Source organism: Plasmodium berghei (assembly GCF_900002375.2).
Source record: "Plasmodium berghei ANKA genome assembly, chromosome: 12".
In the NCBI taxonomy this organism is placed as follows: Eukaryota; Apicomplexa; class Aconoidasida; order Haemosporida; family Plasmodiidae; genus Plasmodium; species Plasmodium berghei.
This window is the reverse complement of record NC_036170.2, coordinates 1,636,003-1,647,589: the sequence shown is the minus strand read 5'-3', so window position 1 is coordinate 1,647,589 and position 11,587 is coordinate 1,636,003. Positions and strand designations below refer to the sequence as shown.

The window sequence follows — 11,587 nt, the reverse complement described above, 5'->3', positions numbered from 1 at the left end:
ATTGTTATATGTTTGTTAAAAATATATGTATATTATAACATTAATTCAATAAAAAAAAAAAGTTAAAAAGAATGTAAATATTTTTTGTATTCCAAAAAAATATAATAATGAAATAAATAAATGATTAAATGCAAATAAAATAAAGATAAAAAAAAATATTAAAGAGATAAGCATAAAATATGCTACTATTAATATTATGTATATAAAAAAAATACGTAGTCTGTTTAATAAGAAATTACAATATGCGAAGAAAGGAATGTAAATTAAAATGTATTCGTCTATCCTTCTTTTTAACATATATTTAATTTTTGTCATATTTAATCTTTTGAATTTTAGCAATTTCGTAATTTTTCATATTTAATAAATATATATTTCGTGAAAACAAATTATATTTTTTTTCTGTTTGTGTGTGCAATGGCCTTTATAGGCATATATATTTTTTTAAATATATGTTATGCCTAAAAATATGTATCGCGTAAAAATAAGCATTAATAGTGATTTATACATATATATATATATATTTATTTATTTATTTATTTATAAATTAATAGTGATATATTTTTTCTACTCTTTCTTATTATTTAAAAAATATATTTTTGTGTGATTTCTCTCAATAAAATACCCCCTATATTTTAATAAACTGTTAATAAGCAAAGAAAGATATTCACAATATTATCAAGTTTTTACTTGCACGCAATATTTATTCTTCTTTCCTTTTTTTGACCAAAAACATCATTATGATTTTTAATTATATTACAAAATTATTTATTAACATCTGTTTGTTGCTATAATGTGATGGTAAAAACGAAAAATATTTATAAAAGCATACCCAATTAAAATATATGATATGTGTTGGAGGGGGGGGGAGGGGAGAAAGCATTATTAACACATAGAATATTAAAAAAATAAACTTTATTAATTTTTGATATTAAGCCATTTATCTTTGCTATTATGTCATCATATAGTATCCATAACAACTAAATACTTTTAAACTTTATTAAAAATACTATTTAAACGGTAAATTTTAAAATCCACATTACCATGTTAATGGCAATTATTGTGATATCCCCAAATAATTAAATATAAATACACAAGTAGAATATTAAAATCAATTTTATAATTTGTCCAAAAAAAATATATATACATATATGTGCATGTACTAAAAATAATAGATGGCCAACATAAAATACAAAGTGGTAAAAAAATAATATAATTTTTATAAACTGAAAAAATAAAATGGAATAAAATATAATCCTAAAAATATGACTTTCTTGTACCCAATTTGTTCAACTTATCCAAATACTCTAAACTTTTGGAACTGGGAACAAAACCAAACGGCTTGTGATTCTCCTGAAAAAAAAAAAAATATATATAGGATTGTGAACATGCATTTGTATCATTTTCCTTTAAACTTTTTCAAAGACATATATTTATATCATCACACTCAATAGCTTTTACACATTGAATAAATTCGGGCAGTGATAAAAAAAAAATACATAATCAATAAAAGTATTTGAACATAATTAGCTAGCTACTTTAAATAGCTGTTTTATGGTTTACATTTTTTATTGACATACCGAGAATATCAAGTCAACGAAATTAAGCACTTTAATTTTATAATTTTTTAATCCTTTTTTGTTTAATGCATCTCTTAAATCTTCTATATCAAAAAACAAAGGAATAATATTTGCTCGATCTTTACTTATATAAAATCCATCTACATAAAAAACAGGAAATACTAATTCGCTTTTTTTTTTATATGATAAAAAAACAAGAGCATTCTCCGCCTGTCTTTTTGATGATACCAATTTCCAGTAAACAATATTATTTTTTATATCACTATTATGGCTTTCCAATTTTTTTAAATGCATACATTCCTTTATTAACTCGTATGCCTTTTGCATGCCTATATTATATACCTTTATGTTATTTCGATTCTGCATTCCATTACTTTTTATAATTTCGTTTAACATATTTTCGGCGTCATTTGGACACAAAAACATATAACATATTTGCCTGTCTTGTTCATTAAATATGTATGGAGAATTATTATTAGTAGTTATTATATATACAGGAATCACACTTAATTTTTCATCTATAGGTCTTTCATAATATTTTTTTTTCCAAAAAAATATATTCATTCGATTTTTGACCATATACAAATTATTTCCAATTAAGCTTCTTTTTAATATTAATTTATTTCCTGTTAATATATTTCCATCCCCCTTAAAACTATTGTTAATTTTTATACCTTCTACTAACACATTAAACATGAACAACAAAAAAAGGAAATACATTTTTACACCCTTGTTCTATCTTTATTTTATTTTTAACTTCCTATAAAATTAAATTAATAAAATTGTGTCATTCTTCTTATACTCATATTTGTGTCACGTTTTATTTTAAAACGGTATTATAATATATATACATATTTTGTAATATATATATATACACCTATTTTTCTACATATAACACTTGTCACTATCCATACTCACGAATATTCAAAAAATGAGACTCAAAAGTTACCACCTTTTTTTGGAGTCATGCTTTAGTTAATTTATTTATTTTTTCTCTTTCCATAATTTTATACTATTCTATTCCCATTTTATTATTAACATTATAATATTTTTTTTTTTAACAATTTTTTATATAGCTATTTTTGCCATTATCAAATACGCTTATAGATTCATAAAAAAAAAATATTTTTTTTTTATGCTTCAAAGCAATATAAAATTACAAAAACTCAGGACATCTCAAAAGTTCATTTTTATTGTATATCTTTGTAGGCATTGCATTGACATATAATTCATATTTTTTTTCGACATTTACATATACATAAAAGAAAAGAGAGCAAACAAATCTGCATTAATTTATAATATTTTTTCTATATATGATATATATGAAATAGCTATTTTTTTTTTAATTATTCAATTGTTGTTATTTTGTACCCCCTTATCTCTATCAACATTTAATAATTTTTTTAAGTATTTTCCATTTTTAAGCAACTAAATTGAAGTAAAAAAAAAATGTATCAAGTTGCTATTTCATATATATCTCCAATAACAATTGATAAATTATAATAGTATTATCCCAATAAAAGTTAAAAAAATATTACCATTTAAATTTGATAATTGGAAAATAATTGCATATGGATATTGCTCGAAAGCACTTAAGTTGAATTTTGTTGAGTTTTACTTAATTTTGGTTTTAAAGTTTATATAACTCGAAACGCGCGAATTTACAAATATATATACATACACACATATAAAAGTGTAGATGCATAATATTCGATTTATACAATTTAATTTATCAGCAATCTTTGAACTTTTAAAAGAGACAAAAATAGAAATGTCACTAACGACATTTAGTAATTAAAGCATATAGAAATGTAAGAATGATCATGTGCATAATATACAAATTTGGAATATATACGGTGTACCATTTTTAGTATAATAAATTAAAACAAAGGAAAATAAAAGGATGTAAAACGGATAAAAATATTCACATGTATATCTATACATTTATATATTTATATATGTCTCGAATTTTAAGGCGGATGCTTTTTTTACCCCTTTTTTCGACTGCAATTATTTATCTTTTTATTCGAAACTCTTTACTAAGCTATATATTTATAAAACATAACAATGTAGTAAATTGTTTAAGTAAAAGAAATCAAACAATTTGGAGTACCATATTATCAGAAAAAAACATATCCACAAATAATACGAATAGGATGCGGGAAAAAAATGGCAGCACCAGAAAAAGAAACAAAATAAATTCGATATTTTTTCTTAATTTAAAAAAAAAAAAATTACCTCATCTTTTAGCTTTTCATAGCGAAGACTGTGAATATTGTAATAGTATGGAGCCACTACTAAAAAAACTAAAGGATGAAGAAGGCATTGAATTTTTAAAATTAGAAATGTATGAAAACTCATATAATTTTGAATTATTACAACAATTAGATTATAATAATTTATGTGGTGGATTGCCATATTATTACAATTTGAAAACTCATTATAACATTTGTGGAGCAACTACTTATCATAACCTTAGAAAATGGGCTTTCGATAAAAAGTGCAAGTAAGTATAATTCCATCAAACGTATATACAAATCGAGCTAACACATTTTTCCAGTATATCTTCTATACTACATTTTATACACCATCGTATTTTATCATTATACTTCTATTCATATTTATCGTTTTATATACGTCTTTTCGTTCAGCCCTAACGAACCACCCAATGATGAAATTTAGTTTAAAGAGCGAAAATGATTGAACTGTATACATATGAAGATATAACTGTCATCTCGTTTTTCTTTATCCTTTTGATAATTTTATTTTTTATTATATTTTTCTTTTATAAAATGTAGGAAAATTAAAACTATATGATATTATTACATGCAATTAAAATGGGCCCCATCTACTAAGTGTACTTTCAAGGTCATAGGAAAAAAAAACATGTTAGAAGAAAAAATAATAATAAACCAAAAATACACAAAAATAGAGATAAATACATAAATTAATAAAATACTATTTATAAAAATTTAAACTAAATAAACCTCTTTAAAAAAATAATAATTTATAATAACATATAATAAAATTAATTTATTTAGTTATTAACACAGTAAAAAACATTGTCCATAATATGAAGCAATTACATATACATTATTGAAAAATTTACAAAAAATTTTTCCTTTTTTTTTAAATATTTAAAGTTTTTTGTTATATTTATAATTTTATTACTGCAAGAAATATTTTGTATGCTTCAAAATTATATATTAAATTTTTTTTTTTTTAAATGATTTATTTTAGCTTTTATATATTTTTTTTCAAACCTTAGCTTATTATTATTTCATATATAATATATATTTTAATCCATTCTACATTAAATATATATATTTATATATGTAACTATTTTTTTATTATAACTTATATCAAACGGTATTGCTATTATCATTGTTTTATATTAAATTTTTAATTTTTTCACCATATCCTTTTTCAATTTTCCATTTGGTTGGAGATCATCTTATTTTTATGTTCATAAGTAACATGCTTTTCAAATAAGGGCATACTATTTATAACATAATGTTGTATAGACAATATATATAAGTATATTAACTATACATATATATATATATATATATAATATATGTATGTATTTTTTTGGAGGAACAAGCTTTTCCCCTTAAAATGTACACATGGATGCTCCCGTATGTTACAAATAACATTTTAGTATATATACATACGTATATTATTATTTTACTCGTTATTGGTAATTATTATTTTTTTTATTAAAAATTTATTTTACAATTTTAAAAAATGATGATTATAATAATATGAACTTTATATGTAATTATGATGTATTAATTAATTTGGGCTATATTTTTTTTGCAAATTATAAAATTAATTGATTTCCGCTTATATTTTTATTCGTATTATTATTTTTTTTTTTGCCTATTGTTGAATTCAGAGTTTCATTTTCTATGTATTTATTTTTATGAATATCACCCATATATGTATTGTATTTCCTTCCGCCCTTTTATATATTACACTGTTTCATTTCACATAGAGTCCTAAATTTTTTTAAGCATTTTATTCACTTAACAAGAAGCTCAATTGTAAAACAATAATTTACATAAGGGTGGAAGTATTCAAAGTTTTTTTTTCATAGTCATGCTAAAAGGGACCCTTTTGAATATTCAGCGAGTGATATTTTTCAACTCATGCATATATATATATATATATATATATATATATATATATATATTTGCATATATAATTTTATCTGATATACAGAATATTTTATAAACTCTTGAAAAGGTACACCCATTTCAAAACACAAAATATCGAGAACTTGTATATGTGTGCCACCTATGTTCTTGTATCAACTGTTTTTGTTTAAAAAAATATATATAATAAAATAAATCATAATTCAAAATTAATACAATGGTAAAGTGCGGAAAATATGTCGTAATACTGGAGCTACTATTATTAACGCTCCTATACAACTTAATTAAAAGAATATCAATATCAAATAATGGTGAAATAATACCATCATTTGTCGATGCATATAATTGGAATATTTTGGAAAGGTGGAAGGCAATAACTCCCAAAGAAAAGTTAGAATATAAAGTAAACCATGATTTAGGGTTAGATATCGATGCAGAAATTGGTGATTTTGGAGATTATAATTCAGATGTAAAAACTGATTTAATATTATTTAAATATGACAAAACAACTATGACTAGTACTATATTTGTATATATATTTAGCCCATCTGAAAATAAATTTGTATATCATACAGAAGCAAAATTAGAAGGAAAAATAGTCAATTTAATGGTTATCGATCTAAATTTTGATGGCTCCTTAGATGTATTAGTGTTATTTAAAGATAATAACTCACAAGATAAATTTTATATATCCACATTTATTCAAAATGAAAGTGATGAATTAGAAGAAAGATTTAATTCGAAAATAAAAGAAACAGAAAACGAAAGCATATCTGATTTAGAAGACCAAAGCTTTTATTTTACAAACATACACCCATTACTTTGTGATATAAATAATGATGGCTTACCAGATTTAATAGCTCAGCACCCAAATAAATCAAAATCATTTTCCAGATTTATATGGATAAATAATGGTAATGATGGATTTAAAAGTATATTATGGGAAAATATGGATTTATTTGAATATACAGACTTAAGCGAAATCAGTAATCCAAATTCAAATGCTATTGTAGATTTAAATGGTGATTGTAAAGCTGATTTAGTTTTTACTGTTATAAATAAAAAAAATACTAAAAGAATATTTTTAGAAATATGGATCAACAAAATCGTTAATGGAAAAAGCCGTTATGTAAAAGCTGATGAAGATTATATGCTACCAGCTAATTCTATGCAAATTATTTTTGCCGATTTTAATGCAGATGGATCTATAGATATGGTTGTACCAACTTGTGTTAAAAGTTCTTCATGTAATTATTGTTGTACCCGCGGCGATAAAATATATTTTATCCCAAATATACAAACAAAAATATGTGAGAATTCATGGACAAAAAATGAAGACAATAAATGCAGATTAGCATCTAATTTGTGCTCAGAAAGCGATTTTGAATTTGCAAACAAGTTATCACCTGATTATATTTCACTATTAGATGATAAAGGATTACATTTTTATGGCGATGCAAGTTATCCTAGTTATTTGAGTGTTGGAGATGTGGATGATGATGGATATTTAGATTTACTTGTTTCATTAAGAAACGATAAAGGACAAAACTTTGTTAGAATATACAAAAATGAACAAATCTCAAATAATGACCCAAATCACACAGACATTAGGCGTTTTTATAATTACTATCAATTTATTAGTTCAGTAGAAAAACCAACACCTGATGTATATAATGCTGCATTTTTTGATATATTTGAAAACGGTATATTAGATGTAATCATATTTGGAACATATAATAGTAATAGTAAAGTAAAAAAATATTCATCAGTTGGTTTTGTGCGTAGTAATGAAACAGATTCTTTGTTTCTAAAATCAACCGCATTAAATGGTATATGTGTTAACGATTGTTATAAAGAAAAAGATAAAATATCAACAAAAACTTTAGGAGGTAATGCTCATGGTCCAACATTTAAAATTACAGTTATAGATGCTAATGGCACAAAATCAAGTAAAATAGGAATACAAAAAAGCCAATCAGCTCACTCACCACTTCAGTTACCTTATGTCCTATTTGGACTAGGTAGAACAAGTAATTATGTTGAAGAATTTTATGTTGGTATGCCAACACATGAGCAATCCTATTATAACATGTGGGTTTCTATTATCCCTAACTCACACATTATTGTCATACCATATCCATTAGATGATTCACATAAATGGCAAATACAACTTTCAGTTAACCCATCAAACAAATTCTATTCTATTATTTATATAACCCTCATATGTTTGTCCGTAATAGGTGTTCTTATATTTATTTTTGATCGTAAAGAGAAAGTTGAAGACTCAAAAGAAGAAATGGGTTTCAAAAGTCACTTTGTCATTGGTTAAATTTTTTATTAGACAGTTATGATGCAGCTATACATGAAAATTTATTAGTGAATCCAAATTATGCATTGTCAACTTGGATCAACTCCATAAAGACTGTAACTAGCTTCATAACCTAATACCCATTAATAAATTATTTTTATTTTTACAAATACCTAAACAAATATGTACTTATGTACATCCAACATTCCCATTACTATTGTTAATTTGAATATTTTTTTTGGCATCCATATTTGTTTTTTTTATTATCGTGTATCCATTTATGTAAACTTATACTTTTATATCATTTTTATTCCTATATATATGTACTTATATTTAATCAATTTTAATTTATTTGCATGTCTTTCATTCACACACATTTCCCATATTTTGTTTTCGTTTACTCATGTGATGCATGATGCAGTATGCATATCCACATATATATATACAATCCCTATAATTTTTATTAATTTTATTTTTAATCATTTAAAACTTAAGAAATTTCATAAAGTATGAAAAAATGGACTTACAAAATATATATGAAATGCTAAATTTTTATTATCACCATTATTATTTTTTCATTTTAAATATAACACACATTCAATATTATGTAAAATTAAGGAATACTTATAATCTGATCATACATATATAACATTTCACTATTATACATTTATTCACGTTTTTAATTTTTTTAGCTAGTTTTTATTCAGCTAGCCATTATGATTATCCAGATAGCTATTTTTTGTACATACATTTAAATTGGCTAAATACACCCAAAAAACTTATTATAAGAGTAATATATTAATAATTGTTCTAATTTCTTTTAGCAGTTGTGCTATAATAATATAAAGGTATAAAATTATTTTCTATACTATCGTAAAATGCGGTTTAAATGTTAACTTTTCCTTTTTGTTATTTTATATATTTTCACAATATTGTCATATTTTTAATTTTTATTATTTTTTTAATTCATTAATTTGTATTGTATTTTTTTGTATGTGTGTTATTAAATTTACCGCTAAAAATACATAATGGTATATACTATTAAAGGAATATTTTTTTACATTTGCCTATTGTGCATAGTAACTAGGAATATGGTAGATTAAAATGTACAAAAAGCAATATATTCTCTTTATTTTTTTAATATTTCAATATTTACGCTATTATACAATAGCATACGATCATCTTATTATCCTTCCACACGTTTAAATTATTTTATTCGATATTTTTTTTTTTAATTTAATAGGTCTTAAATTTTAATTTTAACACCGAACTATCTAAAAAAAATTATTTGATCTTGAAAAGTATTCCAATTTCTCCTTACTAATATTATTATTATTATTATTTGTGCAATGCTACTAAACAGTTCCCTCTTATCATTATTTTTTTCTTATCCTATTTATAGAGTCGTATATTGATTGCCGAAATTATAATGGTAAATCTAACGAACATTTTTCTGTTAAAGTTAGCGTATTTAATGTTTAAGGTTAAAACGAACTTTCATATATATCCTTTTTTTTCAAAATAGTTATAAATAAAGACAAGATAACAATTGATCAAAACCACGGTGAAAAGGTCTTACACCAAATCAAACACAATAAAACAATGAAATTTTATTAACTCTATGTATATATAAACTATTTGTGTGTTAAAAAAATATATGTATGTATAAGTTTAATCCTATCATGTTGCAGCTATGTGATGAAGACAATTTTTGCAACTATTTTTTAATTAATGTATTGAAAAAAGAACTCCGATTATGTTATGATAAGAAGTTTATTATAAAACGCCCTATCATCAATGAATCGTAAATTATAAATAAATAAATAATGATTGAATAAGCTTATGTAATGCGGGCGCGCAAGCGTCGTATTAACGTAAGCTATACAATATACTATTACCAATTATAAATAACCAACTGTTTACAGATGGATAATAGCCATAAAAGAAAAGGTCCTTAATAAATATGCACCTTCCATCGTTAATACACAAGGAATTTGTAGTCATAGTGTTGACAAGTTTTTTTTTGATACGCTAAATGAGGCTATAAAAAAAGGCAAGGTATCTCAAGAAAATCATAAAAAATAGTATTACCATATAGATGGGCTCTGTGCTACATTATTTTACCATTTTTTATTTTTAGGAACAAATGCATAATTATATGATATTAAATTTTCAAGCAAATGAAAAAGAAGGTTATTATATTTTGCAAAATAAATTCGCAGAGAAACAGTGCACACGTCTATCCATATACACGCCTTTAGAATTTATTCAAAGGGGTGAACTATATATTTAATAATATCATGCATTTTTTAGGAGTAAAGCTTGAAGCATACTTTTGTGAGACCATAGATTATTTTGTTGACAGAGAAGGTTATTCAGTTTTTGATTTTAAAAAAATAGACAACCCACATCAATCATGCTTAAGAGCAAAGAAATGTGGGATGAGGGGATCAGTAATATAAAAGACACACACAATATCAATACATATACTAACAATGTTTTTTAAATCATTTATACTTTAAACTAAAAAAACATAAAATAAGACAATTCGTCATTATTTTGCCTACTTTAAGGAAATGAGAAAAAAATATAATGCCTTTGTATATGTTATATACGTTATTATCGTTTCATTAAATGTTTTATATGCAATATTTTATTTTATTATAAAATATTTTCCTCGCATTTTCACTTTTTGTTTTATATAGGTACAACCAGATGACAGCAAATACGAGGAAAATATAAATCCAGGCGACGTTGTCGAAGCTACGAAATTTTAATTTTTTTTTGTGATTATTTTTATTTTATTACTCATTAAGTTTTAATAAGAGTATACCCTAAAGGGTTTATCAAAAAAAAGTACATATATATAATGTATATACACCCGTCACGCTTACATTTTTTTTTTATTGATTATATATGCATTAAAAAAATAAAATAAAACTATACCACTTTTATTTCCAATGTATTTTTTGGTATAAAAACACTCATTAGCAGTTTTGTAAATTATATGATATTTCACTTTTAGCAGTTAAGGAGGAATAGTAATTAAATATAATTATTAAAAGTTTACTTTTTAAAAAATTATTTATATATTTACATTATTATGTATACATATAAATATATATTTTTTGAGCTAGTATGTTTAATATGAATAAGACTGCAGAATGAAATGTTTTATAAGGAATTATATATGCGTTTTTTTTAATTCATCGTAATTATAAAAAATTAAAAAAATTATATTAAAAAAATTATATTAAAAAAATTATATTAAAAAAATTATATTAAAAAAATTATATATAAAGCGTATAAATAAATGATACCAACTATTTGCATTTTTTTTATTTATTCATAGGGCGGAGAGGAAACAAAAATGTAGTGAACCCTTCATAATATAGATAAAAATTGTAGAATACAATTTTTCCCCATCTATATATACCATCGTTATTTTTTATGCCAGTATATAGAAATGCATGCTGATATATGGTTATTATTATATGCGCTACATTAAAGCCACGTAATTTGGAAAAAAACATAATTATTTTTTA

At 23.2% G+C, this 11,587-nt stretch overlaps 4 protein-coding genes across 4 annotated transcripts; 3 read left to right on the top strand and 1 right to left on the bottom strand.

Moving 5' to 3' along the window:
* Positions 1 to 1,254: 1,254 nt before the first annotated feature.
* PBANKA_1243800 (apicoplast TIC22 protein, putative) lies at positions 1,255 to 2,297 on the bottom strand (the record flags this gene model as incomplete). Its single annotated transcript, XM_034566524.1, has 2 exons — positions 1,255 to 1,350; positions 1,578 to 2,297. 2 exons carry the CDS (start codon positions 2,295 to 2,297, stop codon positions 1,255 to 1,257), a joined length of 816 nt encoding a protein of 271 aa, XP_034423112.1.
* Positions 2,298 to 3,505: 1,208 nt separating this feature from the next.
* PBANKA_1243700 (thioredoxin-like protein, putative) lies at positions 3,506 to 4,259 on the top strand (the record flags this gene model as incomplete). The annotated part of the gene is made up of 2 exons (XM_034566523.1): positions 3,506 to 4,083; positions 4,229 to 4,259. The coding sequence occupies 2 exons, from the start codon at positions 3,506 to 3,508 to the stop codon at positions 4,257 to 4,259; spliced, it is 609 nt and encodes a 202-aa protein (XP_034423111.1).
* A 1,692-nt stretch (positions 4,260 to 5,951) lies between these two features.
* On the top strand, positions 5,952 to 8,063 carry PBANKA_1243600 (conserved Plasmodium protein, unknown function; the record flags this gene model as incomplete). The annotated part of the gene is made up of 1 exon (XM_034566522.1): positions 5,952 to 8,063. The coding sequence occupies one exon, from the start codon at positions 5,952 to 5,954 to the stop codon at positions 8,061 to 8,063; it is 2,112 nt and encodes a 703-aa protein (XP_034423110.1).
* A 1,007-nt stretch (positions 8,064 to 9,070) lies between these two features.
* Positions 9,071 to 10,819, top strand: PBANKA_1243500 (conserved protein, unknown function; the record flags this gene model as incomplete). The annotated part of the gene is made up of 9 exons (XM_034566521.1): positions 9,071 to 9,136; positions 9,286 to 9,343; positions 9,445 to 9,474; positions 9,568 to 9,614; positions 9,734 to 9,846; positions 9,968 to 10,100; positions 10,183 to 10,234; positions 10,356 to 10,495; positions 10,748 to 10,819. 9 exons carry the CDS (start codon positions 9,071 to 9,073, stop codon positions 10,817 to 10,819), a joined length of 711 nt encoding a protein of 236 aa, XP_034423109.1.
* Between the last annotated feature and the right edge of the window lie 768 nt (positions 10,820 to 11,587).